Below are 21,454 nucleotides of genomic sequence, written 5' to 3'. Positions count from 1 at the left end.
GGAAGACCCAGGACATGCTGGAGGGACTATGTCTCTCGGCTGGCCTGGGAACGCCTCGATGTTCTTCCTGAGGAGCTGGCCGAGGTGTCTGGGGAAAGGGAAGTTTGGGTCTCCATGCTTAGACTGCTGCCTCTGCAACCCGGTCCCAGATAAAGCAGATGAGACAATAGAGTGGACTACTATTAACAGACATCAGTGACCACCTACCTATTTTTAATGTACATTACTGTAATTATAGCAAGAAAAAGGATACTAAAAATAAGGGTGAAAACCATGATTGCACTAAAAAATGACTTGATACAGGACTGGAATGCAGTTTATAAAGAAAAATAGATGATAAAGCATGAGGAATTTAATATTCAATTAACTATAAATTGTCATAGAAATACAGTAATATACATAAATATACTAGTAGTCCGTGGGTCACCAAGGGGCTACAAAATGCCTGCAAAAAGAATACATTATACAGACAATTCTTAAAGCATCAAACTAGAGGCAGAGGAACAAAAAAAAAATAAGTTAACTAATTATGAGGATATGTAAGAAAGACTTAATAAATTAGTGGAGAAAAATTAATGGTATATGGACTGTACTAAAAATGGTATTGTGAGAAATGGATCCAAAACTACAAATTACCCGGAGTACTACACTGAAAGTGATAAGACCATAAATATGGAGGATGTGGTGAACGGTTTTTGTAAATGTGGGACCAGATTTAGCAGCAAAAATAAAGGAACCCGAGACAACACAATGTGGGGACATAGATATGGGGGACAGAAATCCAAGTACAATTTTTCTAACTGCAACAGATGAAGAAATTATGCAAATTGTAAGAAAATGTAAGAACAAAACCTCTGCAGACTGGAATGACAGACATGTTAACAGTAAAGACAGTTATTGAGGGAATTGTGAAACCACTCACCCACATCTGCAATTTCTCTCATCAGGTACATTTCCAGACAAAATGAAAATTGCAAAAGTGATACCATTGTTTAAAACTGGAGATAGACACCATTTCACAAACTACAGGCCCGTTTCTTTACTCCCCCAATTCTCCAAAATACTTAACTTTCAGATAGACTGGACAAATTCATTGAAAAACAACCTCCTTACAGACAGTCAATATGGATTCAGAACAGACAGATCAACATCGATGGCACTAATGAAACTAGAGGAAATAAACTGTACAGACAATAAAAAATAGCAATTGGAGTATTTGTGAACGTAAAAAAAAAAAAGCATTCGATACCATTGATCATAGTATATTAAGTAAACTAGAAAAGTGTGGTGTTAGGGGAGTTGGGTGGAGCTGGCTGTCGAGCTATCTAAGAAACAGGCAACAGTTTGTGCAGATAGGTGACCATAAATCTGATTCCATGAACATTACATGCAGGGTACCACAGGGGTCAATATTAGGTCTGAAATTATTCATGTTATGCATCAATGACATGTAGAATTTTGCAAGTACTGAAATTTGTTTTGTCTGCAGACACCAATATTTGTGTTCTGGTGAGAATTTGCAGCAGACTTGAGACAATCACAACTGAAATAAAGGTTTGACAAAAATCATTAAATCTAAGCAAAACAAAGATCATGTTTGGGAGACAAAATAGATTGTAATGTAGAATTGATAGACAATACTAAGATAGAAATGGTACAGGAAATTAAATTCCTTGGTGTGATTTTGGATCATAAAGTCTGCTGGAAACCTCATGTAGGATACATACAAGCAAAACTGGCAAAGTGCTCAGCGATTCTGTGGAAAACATTCTTGATTGCAAATCTTTGCATACTCTTATTTTTGCCTATCTGACTTACTGTGTTGAAGTCTGGGGAAACACCTACAAAACCACTCTGCAGCCAATATGTACAATACAGAAAAGAGCAATAAGGACAATAAACAAAACAGGATACAGAGATCACACAAACCCACTATTCATAAAAAACCCCACATGTTGAAGTTTATGGATCTGGTCAAATTCAGAACAGCACAAATAATCCATTGCCAAAAAATATACAAGGAATGTTTAGTGAGAGAGAGGGATATAATCTAAGGGGAGACCTAAATTTTAAAAAACCAAAGGTTCGAAGCAAATATGAAAAGCATGTGCATATCGAGCTGTGGGGTGACTTCATGGAATAGACTGGAGACAGAAATAAAACAAAGCGCAAATATAAATCTGTTTAAAAAAAAAAAGGCTACAAAATATCTTTAAACAAGTATATAGAAGAGGAAGTATGTTAACAGAGGACGATGAGGGATAAATAGAATAGGGTTGATTGTTATATTAGAACTTAGTATATAGTATATTTATGGGGATAGTTTATTTTCATATTTACAGGGATAGGTATGTAGTAGATATTTATTTTTGTAATTATATTAGATATTCATGAAGTGTATATGGTATACATTTGTGCATTAATGTAGTTTGGATTTCGGGGTAGTTAAAAAGGGGTGGGAAATTAAAAAGTATTGTACTTCCCACTCCTTTTTCAAACAATGTGCAGTGTTTTGTAATGTCAGCTCTTTGCCATCTTTTGTCAATTTCTCATTTTCTCTCTTTTGTATATACAAATAGTTATACATTTTTTATATACATGTTGAAAAAAATAAATTCATTCAAGTTGTGCTTTTTATATTATAGAGACACTGAGAACCACAATTGGGCCCAGGCTAACTTTTCTCCAGCTGCAAGCCTGAAAATAGACAAGCTGTATGGTCCAAAATCAAAAGCCACACCACAAGATGTCTATGGTACCTATTCAGGTCTGAAGAGTACAGAGAGCCAAGTTACATGAAGGCCAACATGGTTCCCCCACATACCTTGTTCTAGTGACAGATCACATCCCTTCCTCATGCTTCCACACCTACTGCTGCAACAACTGCACACCTGGTCAGCACCATATGCAGCAGTCCACCTAGGACAACACAGTAATGCTTTAGTGGTCACAGCTCTGTAGCACTGAGCAAATCATTGTCATCGCAATATACCTATTCTCAGAGAATGAACAAGCCTTATGCTCAGCATCAACAGATGCTGTTGCCTTCAACCTGCAGGCAATACAAACCTGGCACAAAACAGTATACATCAAAATCTGACAGCTGAACAGGCCAGTCAACCCTGGTACACCATGCATTACCTTCCAAGCTACTGTTCCCTTGTTGAAATCAAAGCTTCCAGCTGAAACCTCAGCTTAGTTGCTTGAGTGTTAGACATGAAGTGGGAACTGGACTGGGTAAGCTTGGCATCAATCAGGCACCTGGAAGGAGTCAGTTAAGACAGTTCAAGTCAGCTTACAGAGGCTCCAAAGAAGCTCACACCCATGGTTATCAATGAAGTAATATCTTGGGACAGCATTCATGTCAGGGACAGGCATGGCCACACAGCTGTCTACAAGGACATGCAGGGGCACATGGTGGAACTGCAGTACTGAAGCCTCAATATTTATAAGCTCACCCAGATACTGGTTGGAGGGCCTTTGGAATAGCCAGTCCTCTACAACAAGAGAGATCTCATTAGTAGATTCCTCAAACAAACTACAACCTAACCAGGACACAAACCAATCATGATCCTCAAGGAAAAAAGACAAGGGGCTCCTCAGCAGCTGGGGCTGAAGCATGTGGGATCCAAGCAGGCATGAGACCACTACTACTCACATTGTGGAGCCTGGAAAGCAGTGGAACAAGGCCATCACAACCAAGTACAGCCTCCCAAGGAAGTCCAAGCAGATTTTTGTATGGGGCCACACTTACCTTGGATAGAGACACTCCATGAGGACCTGAGCACCAGCACTTCTCAGAAGTGAAGAGCCACTTGGAGGCACTAGAGCCATACATGGAGCAACATATAGACCATCTCATTTGCAGTCACCTGAAAGAGGTAAATGTGTAAAGCCATCCAGAAAAGCTGAAGAAAAACTAAAAGGTACTTATGCAAAAGAAGACTTGATCAACTTGCTGTTGCAGTCATGCATTGCTGATTCATAGATGAGGAATCAGGAAGCATCCATCCCTTTAGCAGCACAACCTCCCAGTGTGTTAAGAGCTACATCAAAGGATGCATCAGCCCCAAGTAGATCTTTCAATCACCTCAACATACACTGCATTCTCACTGCACCTTGTTATTACCCTCCGAGAGAACAGGACAAGGTAGTCTTATAAAATACATTGGGGTTGGGATTTGTGGTGCTACTAGAAAACACCAAGTCAGTTGTCTCACCAGTTACCAAGTTACTTGCTGGCCTTCAGCAGCTGAAGGATTTTGAAGTTGCAGTCCAAGTGGGGCTACTGCAGAGCTTCCAGCTTGAAAGCTACCTTGAGTCTATTGAGAAGGCAACCCAGCATTAATTTACACTGAAAGATGCTCTAAAACATCAGTGTCAAGTCTAGCAAGAGCTTGGCTATTCCCCAAACTTTGCCACTATGCTGCTGATAAACCAACTACAAAGACTACCAGCACACCTACTCTTACTTGTTTATAATCCATTCCTATTAACAAATGATTGCAAGGACACCACTACTGCCAGAGCACTTCCTATTTATGCAGTAATTCAGGCTTCTAGGCCTGTTGAGTTACTAATTAGACTACCTAACAGATGACAGCAATTAGAAGTTTACTACCCCCTACTTTTGATTGGACCAATTATTGTCCACAATTGTCTTAATTATCTAGGACACATGACCTCGCAAAGCAATTTGGTAAACACAGAAATAAAATATAATTATAGTCCTTGTTTGAGGACTTTTTTCTTTTTTCCTTTGATACCTTATTGAACACCTGACCTTTCTGGCTTTTTTTTTTCTTTTCTGGCCCTCAATATTGTCTCTTGTTTTGGGCCTGTCTGTTTGTGCAGCTTTTAACAAAAACTTTAACCTGCATTTGTATCCTGCAGTCTGTTTTTATAACATGTATCTTGGTTTCATTTCTCACATCAGAAAACATGCAATTTTCACAAGGATGGGTAGAATTTTTTATATCCACTGTAGAGTGAATGTATATTAATACAAAACAAATTATAAGTCATAGAGCAAGCATGAATAGAAAATAATACAACAAAATGCAATTTGTGGCAAGGCTATAAAGAGATCTTATGAGAAACATTGTGCATAATGGTGAATAAAGAACATTGCACTGTGTTGCATTTTATTCACTGGTTGTAATTAAAAAAAAATCATGCAACTCACATTAATTCATCTATCTATCTATCTATCTATCTATCTATCTATCTATCTATCTATCTTCAGGAACTGGTTAACTTTGAATGGGGAATTCCAGGTTTTTTAGTGAATCAGATCATTATACTTTTATTTATATAAATCTTCAATGCTTTGTTGTCACAAACATACAAATGATTAATTTAAAAAATCATACATGCTCTTCATAGCAAAAGGAGCATATACATACCACCACAAGTTCTTTAACATACATTTCTAACAATTTTAAATAGGTAATAAAACTAATTGCATTTTTATCACAAATAAATACTTGTATAATTATTTGCACCAAAATTTCAATTTTTGATCCAAAATCTACAAAATCTCAATGTGCTATTCATAATACTGATTATTTATGACAGAAATGTAAGAGAGTCAATAGATTAAACAGAATGTAATAAAACCCAATAATAATTTGACTATACAAAAATAGTTTATTAAATTAAAATTTTAATTATATTTTTTAAAAGATTGGCCCAAATCCACTAAAAAAAAAAATTTATATATATAAACAGGTTCTGTATGGCTGTAAAACATCTAAACACTGTACAATGCTGACTGTTGATTTTAATCTTCAATATTTAACATTAAAATAACCAATTTATTTGCTCTCTAAATTATTTCAATGTTAAGGAGTCGTAACATAAATGTGTATGAAACCGGTAAGAAAATTAAATTAAAAGTTTTTAATCTTGTTACATCTGAAAAGATTAATGAGTAAAGAACAAACTGATTCTGAAGTGTGTGTAATTTAAACCATGTATAATTAACAATAATGATATCTTAACGATGGAAAATTACCTCATTTAACCATGTTATTGTTTCTGGACTGTGAATATTGGACAATTTTTTAGTTCTTCACACTATGCTACACAGTTTGCATAAATTTCTTCATCCTCATAGTCATTGTCCACGTTACTTCTATGCTCATCAGCATCAACATTGAGGTAGTCATTATCCGAGTCCTCTTCATCCTCATAGTCATTGTTCATGTCCATTCTTTGTTCATCAGCATCAACATTGAGGTAGTCATTATCTGAATCCTCTTCATCCTCATAGTCATTGTTCATGTCCATTCTTTGTTCATCAGCATCAACATTGAGGTAGTCATTATCTGAATCCTCTTCATCCTCATAGTCATTGTTCATGTCCATTCTTTGTTCATCAGCATCAACATTGTGGTAGTCATTATCCGAATCCTCTGAATCTTCCTTCCGGTAGAAAGTGGTTTCATAAACACCATCATCCATCTCAATCTCTCCTTGGGGACTCTCGTATGTGTTTTTGGGCCCTACAAGTTGATTAAGTCAAAATACACAAACATTTCCAGGTCATTTTTCAATATCAAGATATATTCAATTTAAACAAGAATAATACATGTAACCCACGACCCTGCACAGGATAAGCGGTTACAGACAATGGATGGATGGATAATACAAGTCATAAATAAAACTGTCATGCTGTTACAAGAAAATAATCAACAATGATGATTCCCTTCTTGTGCCTAAGAAATTTGCCATTGATTAATTTTTTCCATGAATGAAATATAGATTGCATGGCCAAAAAAAAAAAAGTCTCACACACTAATATTTCTGTGGACCACCTTTAGATTTGATTATGGTGCAATTTCACCATGGCATTGTTTCAACAATCTTATGCAACATTGCGAAATTTATTTCCATCCAGAGTTGCATTAATTGTTTGTCATGATCTTGTCTTGACAACAGGAGAGTTGAACCTCTCTGTAAAGTCTTCTCCAGCATCCCAAAGACATTCAGTGGGGTCAAGGTTGGGACTCTGTGGTGGTTAATTCACGTGTGAAAATGATTCCTCATGCTTCCTGAACCACTCTGGAAAATACCACCTGTGAGTTCTCATTGCATTGTGAATGTGGAAATGCTCTTACATTCACTATTAAACATAGCCATGAGTTCTGCTGTTGATTTTTATGATTCAGCTTCACTAAGTGATTAAGTGATCTCCGATCATGGTCAGTCAGGAGTTTTTTCTGACCACATTCCTTCTGCAAAGTTGATGGTTCACCACTATCCTTCCAGGTTTTAATAATGCGTTGGACAACATTGGACTTAACCCAATTCCAGACACTTCAGCAATCTCCTAAACTGTTTTCTTTGCTTAATGCAGGGCAGCATGGTGGTGTAGTGGTTAGCACGGTCACCTCACAGCAAGAAGGTTCTGGGTTCAAGCCCAGTGGCTGACAGGGGCCTTTCTGTGCAAAGTTTGCATGTTCTCCCTGTGTTTGCATGGGTTTTCCCTGGGTGCTCCGGTTTCCCCCACAGTCCAAAGACATGCAGGTTAGGTCAATTGTTGGCTCTAAATTGACTGTAGGTGTGAATGAGTGTGTGAATGGTTGGTTGTCTCCATGTGCCAGCCCTGTGATGACCTGGTGACTTGTCCAGGGTGAACCCCGCCCCTTGCCCATAGTCAGCTTGAATAGGCTCCAGCTTGCCCGCAACCCTGCACAAGATAAGCCATTACGGATAATGGATGTTTGCTGCAGGTCAATAATTTGACCTTCTGAAACACAGTCACATCTTTTCCATGGCCATGGGATGCATCTTCCGATATGTTTGTTTGTTTAAGAAATGAGAAGCTACTGACTGCTTCAGTTAAAAGAATTGTTGCAGCTGAAATATTAATCGCTGCAGTAATTATCCAATCAAAGGCTCTTATGTGTTTATTTAAATCCAAATGACAAGGTTTTTTTGGCCAGGCAGTGTACTTTTTATCCATTTATATTGACTTGTTTTGCAAGGTCTGCAACACAAGTTAGTTCCTGCTCTCACTTATGTTATAGCAGCCATAAACAGCTGTTCCCTCACCAGCCTCTTTTTTCTCTTTCTTGAAGTGAAAAAAACAAATACAGCAGCAGCTTGTCATGTAACTGAGAAACTACAAAGTGTTTCTCTGCAAACTCTTCTGCGGTGAAGGCATTCCCTTGTTGAAAAAATTATAGCTTTACCTCTGACTTTTTAAAAGTGCTGACACTAAAAACTCCTTCCAGAAATACTTAAAGCTCATAGGCAAAGGTTTTAATTTTATGCACATTTGAAACTTTATACAATCAATCTACGTTCCGACTTTCACCTATGGTTATGAGCTTTGGGTAATGACCAAAAGAACAAGACTGCGGATAAAAGCGGCCGAAATGAGTTTCCTTCGCAGGGTGGCTGGGCACTCCCTTAGAGATAGGGTGAGAAGCACAGTCACTCGGGAGGAGCTCGGAGTAGAGCCGCTGCTCCTCCACACCGAGAGGAATCACTTGAGGTGGCTTGGGCATCTCTTTTGGATGCCTCCTGGACGCCTCCCTGGGGAGATGTTCCAGGCATGTCCCCCCAGGAGGAGGCCCCAGGGAAGACCCAGGACATGCTGGAGGGACCATGTCTCTCGGCTAGCCTGGGAATGCCTCGATGTTCTTCCCGAGGTGTCTGGGGAGAGGGAAGTTTGGGCTTCCATGCTCAGACTGCTGCCTCCGCGACCTGGCCCCGGATAAGCGGATGAAAATGAGATGAGTGAGTGAAACTTTATATGTTAAAAAACCCTCTGTAATTTTCTTCTGGTCCCAAGAAGTATTTTAATTATTACTTATTAACAATAAGTTAGTGCGAGGGTGGCACGGTGGTCTAGTGGTTAGCACTGTCGCCTCACAGCAAGAAGGTCTGAGTTCGAGCCCCGTGGTCGACGAGGGCCTTTCTGTGCAGAGTTTGCATGTTCTCCCCGTGTCCGCGTGGGTTTCCTCCGGGTGCTCCGGTTTCCCCCACAGTCCAAAGACATGCAGGTTAGGTTAACTGGTGACTCTAAATTGACCGTAGGTGTGAATGTGAGTGTGAATGGTTGTCTGTGTCTATGTGTCAGCCCTGCGATGACCTGGCGACTTGTCCAGGGTTTACCCCGCCTTTCGCCCGTAGTCAGCTGGGATAGGCTCCAGCTTGCCTGCGACCCTGTAGAACAGGATAAAGTGGCTAGAGATAATGAGATGAGATGAAGTTAGCGCGGATCGCGGTTAATTTCTGTTCGGCTATTTTCGTGACCACTCGGTGCGTGATGTCATTTAAGACAAACAAACAGCTTGAGTTGAGTCCACTTCTGTTTACTTACATTGCCATTCGGCTTGAGTGCAGATGTGCGTTCAGGAATTTCCAAAGAAAAAACATGCCTTATTGTTGTGCAGTGAGCTGTAACAATGGGACCGGTTCAGGAAGAAGTTTTTACCTTTTTCCGAGAGAGGAGAAGAGGCAGAGAGAGTGGCTTGGCTTTTTCCGAAAAAGGAAAAAGAGGCGGAGCGAGAGGGTTGGCTTTTTCCAAAAAAGGAGAAGAGGCGGAGTGAGTGGATTGGCTTTTTCCGAAAAAGGAGAAGAGGCAGAGCGAGTAGGTTGGCTTTTTCCGAAAGAGGAGACGAAGAAAAATCATGCCTTATTGTTGTGCAGTGAACTGTCGCAATAGGACCAGTTCAGGAAGAAGTTTTTCCAAGAGAGAAGAGGCAGAGAGAGTGGATTGTGCACGTGAAGCCAGAGGGTTGTTTTTTTCTGGAAGAGGAGGAGATGAGGTGGAGAGAGTGGATTGTGCACGTGAAACAAAATCAAGCAGTCAAAGAAGAAACAGAGCAGCAACGCTCAAGCAAAAATAAGATTGGAGGTAAACATTTTTACTTTTGCTTGCAATTGACAGTCAAGAATCCTGAGGGATCCTGTACAAATCGTTGTGGAATTTCCAAAGGAATTTCCAAAGAAAAAACATGCCTTATTGTTGTGCAGTGAACTGTAACAATGGGACCGGTTCAGGAAGAAGTTTACATTTTTCTGAGAGAGTGGATTGTGCACGTGAAGCCAGAGGGTTTTTTTTTTTTTTTCCGGAAGAGGAGACAAGATGGAGAGTGGATTGTGCGTGTGAAACAAAATCAAGCAGTCAAAGAAGAAATGGAGCAGCAATGCTCAAGCAAAAAGGAGAAGATTGGAGGTAAACATTTTTTACTTTTGCTTGCAATTGACAGTCAAGAATCCTGAGGGATCCTGTACAATCATTGTGGAAACGAGACAAAGGGATATTTCCTCGTTTAGAGTCGGCTATAAATAGTATAATGCCGTGGATGGCAGGCTAATGTGGCCTACCGGCGCACTGTCCAGTAATCGTTCCCTATATCCACTAGGGAGGGCGGTTTAATTACTCTTCAAAAGGGCTCTTATTTAGTATTACGACAAAAGTAGGAATTTATCATAACTACCAGGATAAATCGTTTGGGCGCGAGTCTTGTTGAGGTCTGGGGTCACCGCGATCAGAGTCGGCCGAGTCGCTGTCCGATTCCAAGGCCGCACGGTCAAACCAGTGAGACACATTCACCGATTGCTTCCGGCCATAGGTTCATACATATATGGTTTCACCTCTCAATATTCAATTTGGAGAGTTCCTACTTCAAAATCGCTATCGCTTTCAGACATTTTACACAACCTCTCACAACCAAAGTCCGTACACGTGTGCTCGGTTCGCAAGTAAACACAGAACTGCTCCCAGTCTGTTTGGCTTAAATGACGTCACAACGATGGTCACCTGGTGGTGAAAGTGTGGAAATTGGGCAAAACAGTATATTTTAACCGTTTTATTCAATTTTAGGGTACAAATTAGACACTAAGGAAACTGAATTCCCTTTTTGGGTTGTTCTTCTAGACAATAAAGTTGATATTCTACATTTCACCTCTGACCATTGCCTATGACCTTTAAGAAACATGTCCTTGTAGAAACTTACACCATGTCAGCAATACATCCATCCATCTATTATCCGTAACCACTTATCCTGTGCAGGGTCACAGGCAAGCTGGAGCCTATCCTAGCCGACTATGGGTGAGAGGCGGGGTACACCCTGGACAAGTTGCCATAATCATTGCAGGGCTGACACATACACATAAACAACAATTCACAGCCACATCTACAGTTGATTTAGAGCCACCAATTATCCTAACCTGCATGTCTTTGGACTGTGAGGTAAACCGGAGCACCTGGAGGAAACCCACACAGACATGGGGAGAACATGCAAACTCCACACAGAAAGGCCCCCGTTGATTGCTGGGCTCGAACCCAGAACCTTCTTGTTGTGAAGCGACAGTGCTAACCACTATGTCGCCGCTTGTAAATATAAACCTGTGATCTGTAGCTGCACTACTGTCAGAACTGTTGTTCAAGAAAATTAATCAGATTTACAGATGCAACAGGGCTGTGATATAAACCAAAGTGATATTAGTTCCATCTTCAATGGGACTTTTTTTAAAAATATATAATTAAATGTTTGTGACTTTCGCAACTCACGCTGTGAATCCTTCTTCTTATCCAGCTGAAATTTCCATCCTTTCTGTGTCTTTACAAAGCAAATGATGACTGGAACTAAGATGAGAAGCAATCCTGCCGTCACTCCAACACCAATGTAGGGAGCCAGAGATGCTGAGAGAAACCATCATCAAGCTTTTGAAATATTAAACCGCAGAACACAAAAACAGAGCTAGTTTATTTTACTATACCTTTCACAACAATGACCAAGGGTTCAGTGGCAGTGGAGGTAAAGATGCGTGTAGACACGTTCACTTCATAAGTACAGCTGTAATTTCCCTGATGGACAAAATCTGATTCAGGAAAAAGGAAGACGGCTGAGTGGTTAACAGATGTCTGAGTCCAGGTGATGTTGGATTCACTGAACTCCAAGTGGAAGGAACCTCCTGGATACTGAGGTTCAGTGGAGCAGATGATGGAGAAGCCATAGCCCTTTGTCACTTCTGGTCCATCAGACTCCCTATGGAACCATCTGTTTAACCCCCGATGGAAGCCTTCATCATCAGCATGGAAGGAGATATTGGGCTGCTGCAAGTTCACTAGAAAACAACAGTGAGGTTTTTTTTTTTTTTTTTGAATTTCAAATATAAAAGCCAGTTAGTGTGAGTCTTACTGAAAATGAAGAAATTAACAAAACTAGACTGCAATCAGAGCTTGAAAATGTGTCTGGTACTGGTTAAAAAAAGTCCAGAAAATGTTACTTACCCACAGTGATGGGAATGGAGCTGCTCCTGGGTGATATGGAGTTACTTTCCCTGTATGAGTAGTCACAGGTGTACTGACCCTGATGTGAGGCATCTACAGTCAGCGAAAATGTTGCTGTGGACTCTGCAGTTTGCTTCTTTATTAATGTCCCAGTTTTATATAAACTGAAGGCTACAGAGATGCGCATTGGGCTGGGTGTGGTACATCTGAACTGAAGGACTTCTCCAGGTGAGACCCCAGAGCTTGGGGAGATCCGAGTCAATGTGGGAGCCTGCAAGTCTAATCATAAAGAAATATATTAAACCATAAGATGAGAAAAAAAATCCAAAGTGCTCAGGAATTGATGAAAAAAGAAATAATTTCGTGCTCATATGGACTTAACCTAAGGGATATTGCCATCTAGTGGCTTTTTCTTGAGCAGCATATCTGTGAATTCATTACCAGTTTGCATTCAGGTGTTTAAAATTAGTTTACCTCTTAAGAGGAAATTGTTTGTTGGAGCAGCATGCCCTGAAGAAGGCTGTCTGTGCCGCTACGCGTGGGTTGCTGCTTAGCTCATGTTTTCTGGATGAAATAGCCATGTAAAATAAAGGCTTTTTATCTAGTTGGATACGAAGAGTGCCTTGGATTCCTTCTTTTTTCATATATTAAACCATGCTTGTGCAGAATACAAAGTGATGCCAATACTGACAGGGCATGCCTACCTGGCAGAACCAGAACCCAATCTGGAGTCACAAATGGACAGGGATGACAATGGAATAAAACCAGAGTAAAAGGAAAGTGCTTGGATGACTTAGATATGGCAAAACAGGAAGCTATGATACTAAAGCAGAAGCCACAGACAGAATAATCCCATGACTGCTGGAGGACAAGGAAGCTGTAGTGGCTGCATATGGAAGGCTCTTTAGGTTCAACAGGGAATTGTCAACTGAGTCACAGTCATCATCCACATCTCTGCCAAAAACCACAAGCAAAAAATCTCTAAATAAACTATATTATTAATATAAGCACAGGGCACTTTGTCCATGGAATAAAACATGTATTCTGTTCCCTTCTAGTGGATTTATTGATAGCATGCAATATTGTTAGCATATCGCTTATCCTCCATGTATTACTCCACTCTACCCAATGGCGAATGAGCGTGCAATATTCATACACTATTGCACGTTGTCAAGACAACACGACGTCACGCATCGGAGACGTACAACTTCTGCATTAGCGAGTGGCAGTGGCAATTTGTAAACAAACATGGCCGCCAGGTTTGCTTTGTTAAAAAAGAAAGATTTTGAGAGAATTTTGGTTGCCAGGTCACTCTGTTGTGTGTAGCTGTCAATGTTGATTTTAAAAGTAACTAAATAAATTACACAGGGAAAATAATAATAATAATATTCAGCTTGACTGTGCTAGCTTTGGCCTACACTACACTGGCTGGAAGGTAACTGGACTGCCACACTAACAGCACCAAATCGCAGGTCAGCTAGCGTTAGCCTTTGAGAATGCTGATATGAAGAGTGTGAATGTATTATAATAATAATAATAATAATGGCTTTTTTCTAGGTCTATGAGATATATTCCATTAAGCTACTAGTCTTTGACTTGTTCAATATCATGCTAGATGAATGGAATATATCTGATATACCACTCAATACCAGCCAATATTATTCAATATTATTAAAATAGCTAATCTAAAGATGGCAGTAACCCATACAAATCAATGTCAGCTAGCTGGCCAGGCAGCTGATGAGCAATACAGTCAGTACCAGTCAAAAGTTTGGACACACCTTCTAATTCAATGCTTTTTCTTTATTTTTATTAATTTAAAGTCACTTCATGTCTTAAAGTAATGATGGATGTCATTTCTCTTTAATTAGCTGAGCGGTTCTTGGCATAATATGGATTACTACAGTTGTGTTCTAGGGTTATTTATCTATGATTTACTGTTTGATCTTAAATGCATTAAGAAGGCAAGAAACTCGTCTACAAATTACCCGTTGACGAGACACACCTGTTAACTGAAATACATTCCAGGTGACTCCCTCATGAAGCTGGTTAAGAGGATGCCAATAATGTGCAAAGCATTATCAAGGTAAATGCTGGATATGCTGAAGAATCTAAAATAAACATTTTCAGGAAGGAAAATGTTATGTTAGGTTAACCTGGTTAACCTAACCAGGTTAGGTTAACTGGTGGCTCTAAATTGACCGTAGGTGTGAATGGTTGTCTGTGTCTAAGTGTCAGCCATGCGATGACCTGGCGACTTGTCCAGGGTGTACCCCGCCTTTCACCCGTAGTCAGCTGGGATAGGCTCCAGCTTGCCTGCGACCCTGTAGAACAGGATAAAGCGGCTAGAGATAATGAGATGAGAAAAACCTATGAATGAGTAGGGGTGCCAAAACTTTTGACTAGTACTGGAGGCACAGGTTTGGTTACCTGATTGGCCTGCTTGGACCATAAAAGAGCTACTTAGCTGATGTATGGTATTCTCTCCCTCTTTCTTTTCCAGCTTGCATTGTACGTTGTTCTTTGTTCTCTCACCCTTCCACTTACCCTGATATTAGTTCATCTCTGTGAGCACTCTTATTTCCTTCAAAAAAATTAGTTTCTTGAAAGATGTCTATGCATGGTCTCCTGTTCATGTTGTCTCACCAAGCAAGCCTTGTGGGTGTAACAGTAGTCAATGGCAATTATTTGAACAGCATGAATAAATAATTAATGACTTAATGCTGTTCAGTATACAACCCTGATTCCAAAAAAGTTGGGACAAAGTACAAATTGTAAATAAAAACGGAATACAATGATGTGGACGTTTCAAAATTCCATATTTTATTCAGAATAGAACATAGATGACATATCAAATGTTTAAACTGAGAAAATGTATCATTTAAAGAGAAAAATTAGGTGATTTTAAATATCATGACAACAACACATCTCAAAAAAGTTGGGACAAGGCCATGTTTCCCACTGTGAGACATCCCCTTTTCTCTTTACAACAGTCTGTAAACGTCTGGGGACTGAGGAGACAAGTTGCTCAAGTTTAGGGATAGGAATGTTAACCCATTCTTGTCTAATGTAGGATTCTAGTTGCTCAACTGTCTTAAAGGTCTTTTTTGTCATCTTCCGTTTTATGATGTGCCAAATGTTTTCTATGGGTGAAAGATCTGGACTGCAGGCTGGCCAGTTCAGTACCCGGACCCTTCTTCTACGCAGCCGTGATGCTGTAATTGCTGCAGTATGTGGTTTGGCATTGTCATGTTGGAAAATGCAAGGTCTTCCCTGAAAGAGACGTCGTCTGGATGGGAGCATATGTTGCTCTAGAACCTGGATATACCTTTCAGCATTGATGGTGTCTTTCCAGATGTGTAAGCTGCCCATGCCACACGCACTAATGCAACCCCATACCATCAGAGATGCAGGCTTCTGAACTGATTGCTGATAACAACTTGGGTCGTCCTTCTCCTCTTTAGTCTGAATGACACGGGGTCCCTGATTTCCATAAAGAACTTCAAATTTTGATTCGTCTGACCACAGAACAGTTTTCCACTTTGCCTACAGTCCATTTTAAATGAGCGTTGGCCCAGAGAAGACGTCTGCGCTTCTGGATCATGTTTAGATACGGCTTCTTCTTTGAACTATAGAGTTTTAGCTGGCAACGGCGGATGGCACGGTGAATTGTGTTCACAGATAATGTTCTCTGGAAATATTCCTGAGCCCATTTTGTGATTTCCAATACAGAAGCATGCCTGTATGTGATGCAGTGCCGTCTAAGGGCCCGAAGATCACGGGCACCCGGTATGGTTTTCCAGCCTTGACCCTTACGCACAAAGATTCTTCCAGATTCTCTGAATCTTTTGATGATATTATGCACTGTAGATGATGATATGTTCAAACTTTTTGCAATTTTACACTGTCGAACTCCTTTCTGATATTGCTCCACTATTTGTCGGCGCAGAATTAGGGGGATTGGTGATTCTCTTCCCATCTTTACTTCTGAGAGCCGCTGCCACTCCAAGATGCTCTTTTTATACCCAGTCATGTTAATGACCTATTGCCAATTGACCTAATGAGTTGCAATTTGGTCCTCCAGCTGTCCTTTTTTGTACCTTTAACTTTTCCAGCCTCTTATTGCCCCTGTCCCAACTTTTTTGAGATGTGTTGCTGTCCTGAAATTTCAAATGAGCCAATATTTGGCATGAAATTTCAAAATGTCTCACTTTCGACATTTGATATGTTGTCTATGTTCTATTGTGAATACAATATCAGTTTTTGAGATTTGTAAATTATTGCATTACGTTTTTATTTACAATTTGTACTTTGTCCCAACTTTTTTGGAATCGGGGTTGTAATATCCTCTCTGAACTTACCCACAGTGATGGGAATGGAGCTGCTCCTGGATGATATGGAGTTACTTTCCCTGTATGAGTAGTCACAGGTGTACTGACCCTGATGTGAGGCATCTACAGTCAGTCTAAATGTTGCTGTGGACTCTGCAGTTTGGTTTTTTATTAATGTCCCGGTTTTATATAGACTGAAGTCTACAGAGATGCGCATTGGGCTGGGTGTGGTACATCTGAACTGAAGGACTTCTCCAGGTGAGACCACAGAGTTTGGGGAGATCCGAGTCAATGTGGGAGCCTGCAAGTCTAATCATAAAGAAATATATTAAACCATAAGATGAGAAAAAAATCCAAAGTGCTCAGGAATTGATGAAAAAAGAAATTATTTCAAGCTCTTATGAACTTAACCTAAGGGGTATTGCCATCTAGTGGCTTTTTCTTGAACTGCATACCTGTGAATTCATTACCAGTTGGCATTCATTCTCATCTCATTATCTGTAGCAGCTTTATCCTGTTCTACAGGGTCGCAGGCAAGCTGGAGCCTATCCCAGTTGACTACGGGCGAAAGGCGGGGTTCACCCTGGACAAGTCGCCAGGTCATCACAGGGCTGACACATAGACACAGACAACCATTCACACTCACATTCACACCTATGGTCAAATTAGAGTCACCAGTTAACCTAACCTGCATGTCTTTGGACTGTGGGGGAAACCGGAGCACCCGGAGGAAACCCACGCGGACAACATGCAAACTCCACACAGAAAGGCCCTCGTCGGCCACGGGGCTCGAACCCGGACCTTCTTGCTGTGAGACGACAGTGATAACCACTACACCACCATGCCGCCCCAGTTTGCATTCAGGTATTTAAAATTAGTTTATCTCTTAAGAGGAAATTGTTTGTTGGAGCAGCATGCCCTGAAGAAGGCTGTCTGTGCCGCTACGCGTGGATTGCTGCTCAGCTCATGTTTTCTGGATGAAATAGCCATGTAAAATAAAGGCTTTTTAAACAGTTGGACATGAAGAGTGCCATGGATTCCATCTTTTTTCATATATTAAACCATGCTTGTGCAGAATACAAAGTGATGCCAATACTGACAGGGCATGCCTACCTGGCAGAACCAGAACCCAATCTGGAGTCACAAATGGACAGGGATGACAATGGAATAAAGCCAGAGTAAAAGGAAAGTACTTGGATGACTTAGATATGGCAAAACAGGAAGCTATGATACTAAAGCAGAAGCCACAGACAGAATAATCCCATGACTGCTGGAGGACAAGGAAGCTGTAGTGGCTGCATATGGAAGGATCTTTAGGTTCAACAGGGAATTGTCAACTGAGTCACAGTCATCATCCACATCTCTGCCAAAAACCACAAGCAAAAATCATCCACATCTCTGCCAAAAACCACAAGCAAATAATCTCTAAATAAACTATATTATTAATATAAGCACAGGGCACTTTGTCCATGGAATAAAACATGTATTCTGTTCCCTTCTAGTGGATTTATTGATAGCATGCAATATTGTTAGCATATCGCTTATCCTCCATGTATTACTCCACTCTACCCAATGGCGAATGAGCGTGCAATATTCTTACATTATTGCACGTTGTCAAGACAACACGATGTCACACATCGGAGATGTACAACTTCTGCATTAGCGAGTGGCAGTGACAATTTGTAAAGAAACATGGCCGCCAGGTTTGCTTTGTTAAAAAGGAAAGATTTTGAGAGAATTTTGGTTGCCAGGTCATTCTGTTGTGTGTAGCTGTCAATGTTGATTTTAAAAGTAATTAAATAAATTACACAGGGAAAATAATAATAATAATAATAATAATAATAATAATAATAATAATGGCTTTTTTCTAGGTCTATGAGATATATTCCATTCAGCTACTCGTCTTTGACTTGTTCAATATCATGCTAGCTGAATGGAATATATCTGATATACCACTCAATACCAGCCAATATTATTAAAATAGCTAATCTAAAGATGGCAGTAACCCATACAAATCAATGTCAGCTAGCTGGCCAGGCAGCTGATGAGCAATACAGTCAGTACCAGTCAAAAGTTTGGACACACCTTCTAATTCAATGCTTTTTCTTTATTTTTATTAATTTAAAGTCACTTAATGTCTTAAAGTAATGATGGATGTCATTTCTCTTTACTTAGCTGAGCGGTTCTTGGCATAATATGGATTACTACAGTTGTGTTCTAGGGTTATTTATCTATGATTTATTGTTTGATCTTAAATGCATTAAGAAGGCAAGAAACTCATCTACGAATTACCCGTTGACGAGACACACCTGTTAACTGAAATGCATTCCAGGTGAGTCCCTCATGAAGCTGGTTAAGAGGATGCCAATAATGTGCAAAGCATTATCAAGGTAAATGCTGGATATGCTGAAGAGTCTAAAATATCAAACATTTTCAAACACTTTTTTTGTTACCACGTAATTCCATCCATGTTCCAGATGCTATTTCATAGTTTTGATGTTTTCAGTTTTGTTCTACAATGAAGAAAATACAAAATACAGAAAAACCTGGGCGGCACAGTGGCGTAGTGGTAGCGCTGTCGCCTCACAGCAAGAAGGTCCTGGGTTCAAGCCCCGTGGCCGGCGAGGGCCTTTCTGTGCAGAGTTTGCGTGTTCTCCCCATGTCCGCGTGGGTTTCCTCCGGGTGCTCCGGTTTCCCCCACAGTCCAAAGACATGCAGGTTAGGTTAACTGGTGACTCTAAATTGACCGTAGGTGTGAATGTGAATGGTTGTCTGTGTCTACGTGTCAGCCCTGTGATGACCTGGTGACTTGTCCAGGGTGTACCCCGCCTTTCGCCCGTAGTCAGCTGGGATAGGCTCCAGCTTGCCTGCGACCCTGTAGAACAGGATAAAGCAGCTAGAGATAATGAGATGAGAAAAACCTATGAATTAGTAGGGATGCCAAAACTTGACTAGTACTGGAGGCACAGGTAGTTTACCCAATTGGCCTGCTTGGACCATAAAAGAGCTACCTAGCTGATGTATGGTATTCTCTCTCTCTTTCTTTTCCAGCTTGCACTGTACGTTGTTCTTTGTTCTCTCACCCTTCCACTTACCCTGATATTAGTTCATCTCTGTGAGCACTCTTATTTCCTTCAAAAAAAATTACTTTCTTGAAAGATGTCTATGCATGGTCTCCAAGGCCAGATTAACTACATGGGCCTGCGGCACAGTGCCCAGGGGCACTAACCACTCACAGCCAGTGGGGGGGCACCACATGACAGAAATTTTAAAAATATTTTTCGTGAATGTTTGTACACTTAAAATGGTTATACACTTGACATTGTTAAATAGTCATATATAATTAATTATGAACACTAATTTCATAAGAACAACAATAATCATAATTCTGAGCAAGAGTGGCCTATGTGACCATTAACCCCCCTTTCTTCAACCTGTCAGTTGAGCCAGTCCACCTACGGTGAAATGTATCAATTTTTTAAAAACCGCGGTAGAAATGAAAAATGGACAGACATCATTTGAGTGGTTGTGCGAAGAGAAAATTAAAAAAAGAGAAAGACTTCAGGCGTGTAGCTGCAATTAAAAATGTTCCAGTGTTAGATCGTTTTTTTTTATAAAAACATCGACAACTGCCGTCACTACCAGCGCTGAAGCCGAAGCTAGTGAAATCAGCGATGCTAGTCAGGGAGATGGCCCTGCTAGCACTAGCCGGGGAGATGCTACAACCACAGCCAGTGTTAGCCGAGGGGTCGGCGACGACGAAGATCCCCTTGAGGAAGATGGGAACGAGGGAGACCCCGGGGAGGAGGATATGTGAGAAGCCACTTTAAGCCAGGTAGAGATCAGTTCACTTAATAAATAACTTAATACATTTTCAATGAGGAATAATGACCTTGTTTAAGCCTAGGTCACAACCGGACGTACGATTTTTTGGCCGTGTGATTTTTGGCATTTCCCCAAATCGCTGCGTTTTTTTTTTTGTTCATGGAGAAAGATGCGTGTTGGCCGCAAGTTTGTCTTGCAACCTGAAAAAAAATGTAAGCGCCCGTAGAGTTTGTTGGACATGACAAAGAACCTCTGCGGCCAGTCTGCAGCTCGAAAATCAGCACGTCACACGCGCGCTCTCGTGCGTTTCACACGCGCCCTCCATGCGTTTCTTGCGTTTTTTGCATGTAGACCGGCCGTAAGAGCACGTACGGCCGGTTGTGACCGAGGCTTTATGTGTACTATTGTTTATGTATATGCTACTATTTTTGACAGCAAAGGGCAAGGTTTGTGAGTGTGTGCAGGAGGTTACTGAACGCGTGCCCGCAGAGTGGGGGGGGGGGGCACTTGACGTATAGTGCCCAGGGGCACCGCATTGGCTTAATACAGCACTGATGGTCTCCTGTTCATGTTGTCTCACCAAGCAAGCCTTGTGGGTGTAACAGTAGTCAATGGCAATTATTTGAACAGCATGAATAAATAATTAATGACTTAATGCTATTCAGTATAATATCCTCTCTGAACTTACCGACAGTGATGGGAATGGAGCTGCTCCTGGATGATATGGAGTTACTTTCCCTGTATGAGTAGTCACAGGTGTACTGACCCTGATGTGAGGCATCTACAGTCAGCGAAAATGTTGCTGTGGACTCTGCAGTTTGGTTCTTTATTAATGTCCCGGTTTTATATAAACTGAAGTCTACAGAGGTGCACGTTGGGCTGGGTGTGGTACATCTGAACTGAAGGACTTCTCCAGGTGAGACCACAGAGTTTAGGGAGATCCGAGTCAATGTGGGAGCCTGCAAGTCTGATCATAAAGAAATATATTTCATAATTTTGCAGTTGTGTTCATTGTAAACAGGATACGGTTCCAAAAACAATA

The 21,454-nt window shown here is 40.7% G+C and overlaps 2 protein-coding genes and 1 pseudogene across 2 annotated transcripts in view; all 3 read right to left on the bottom strand.

The window, feature by feature from the left end:
* Positions 1–2,634: 2,634 nt before the first annotated feature.
* Positions 2,635–3,834, bottom strand: LOC132869094 (zona pellucida sperm-binding protein 3-like; annotated as a pseudogene).
* Positions 3,835–5,794: 1,960 nt separating this feature from the next.
* Positions 5,795–12,516, bottom strand: LOC132868912 (aspartate and serine-rich protein-like). Its single transcript, XM_060902214.1, has 4 exons — positions 12,257–12,516; positions 11,743–12,090; positions 11,534–11,665; positions 5,795–6,506 (listed from the first exon to the last, which is right to left on the bottom strand). The coding sequence occupies exons 1-4, from the start codon at positions 12,441–12,443 to the stop codon at positions 6,079–6,081; spliced, it is 1,095 nt and encodes a 364-aa protein (XP_060758197.1). The 5' UTR covers positions 12,444–12,516; the 3' UTR covers positions 5,795–6,078.
* A 2,834-nt stretch (positions 12,517–15,350) lies between these two features.
* LOC132868913 (deleted in malignant brain tumors 1 protein-like) overlaps positions 15,351–21,454 on the bottom strand; it is a 38,641-nt gene continuing 32,537 nt past the window's right edge. Inside the window, exon 5 of the mRNA XM_060902215.1 lies at positions 15,351–16,896. Within this exon, the coding sequence (XP_060758198.1) occupies positions 16,550–16,896 (347 nt within the window). The 3' untranslated portion in view covers positions 15,351–16,549. The remainder of the gene's footprint in view (positions 16,897–21,454) is intronic.

This window comes from Neoarius graeffei, chromosome 20, assembly GCF_027579695.1.
Source record: "Neoarius graeffei isolate fNeoGra1 chromosome 20, fNeoGra1.pri, whole genome shotgun sequence".
NCBI lineage: Eukaryota > Metazoa > Chordata > Actinopteri > Siluriformes > Ariidae > Neoarius > Neoarius graeffei.
Note: the sequence above shows the minus strand (reverse complement) of the source record. Positions and strands in the feature narration are given on the sequence as shown.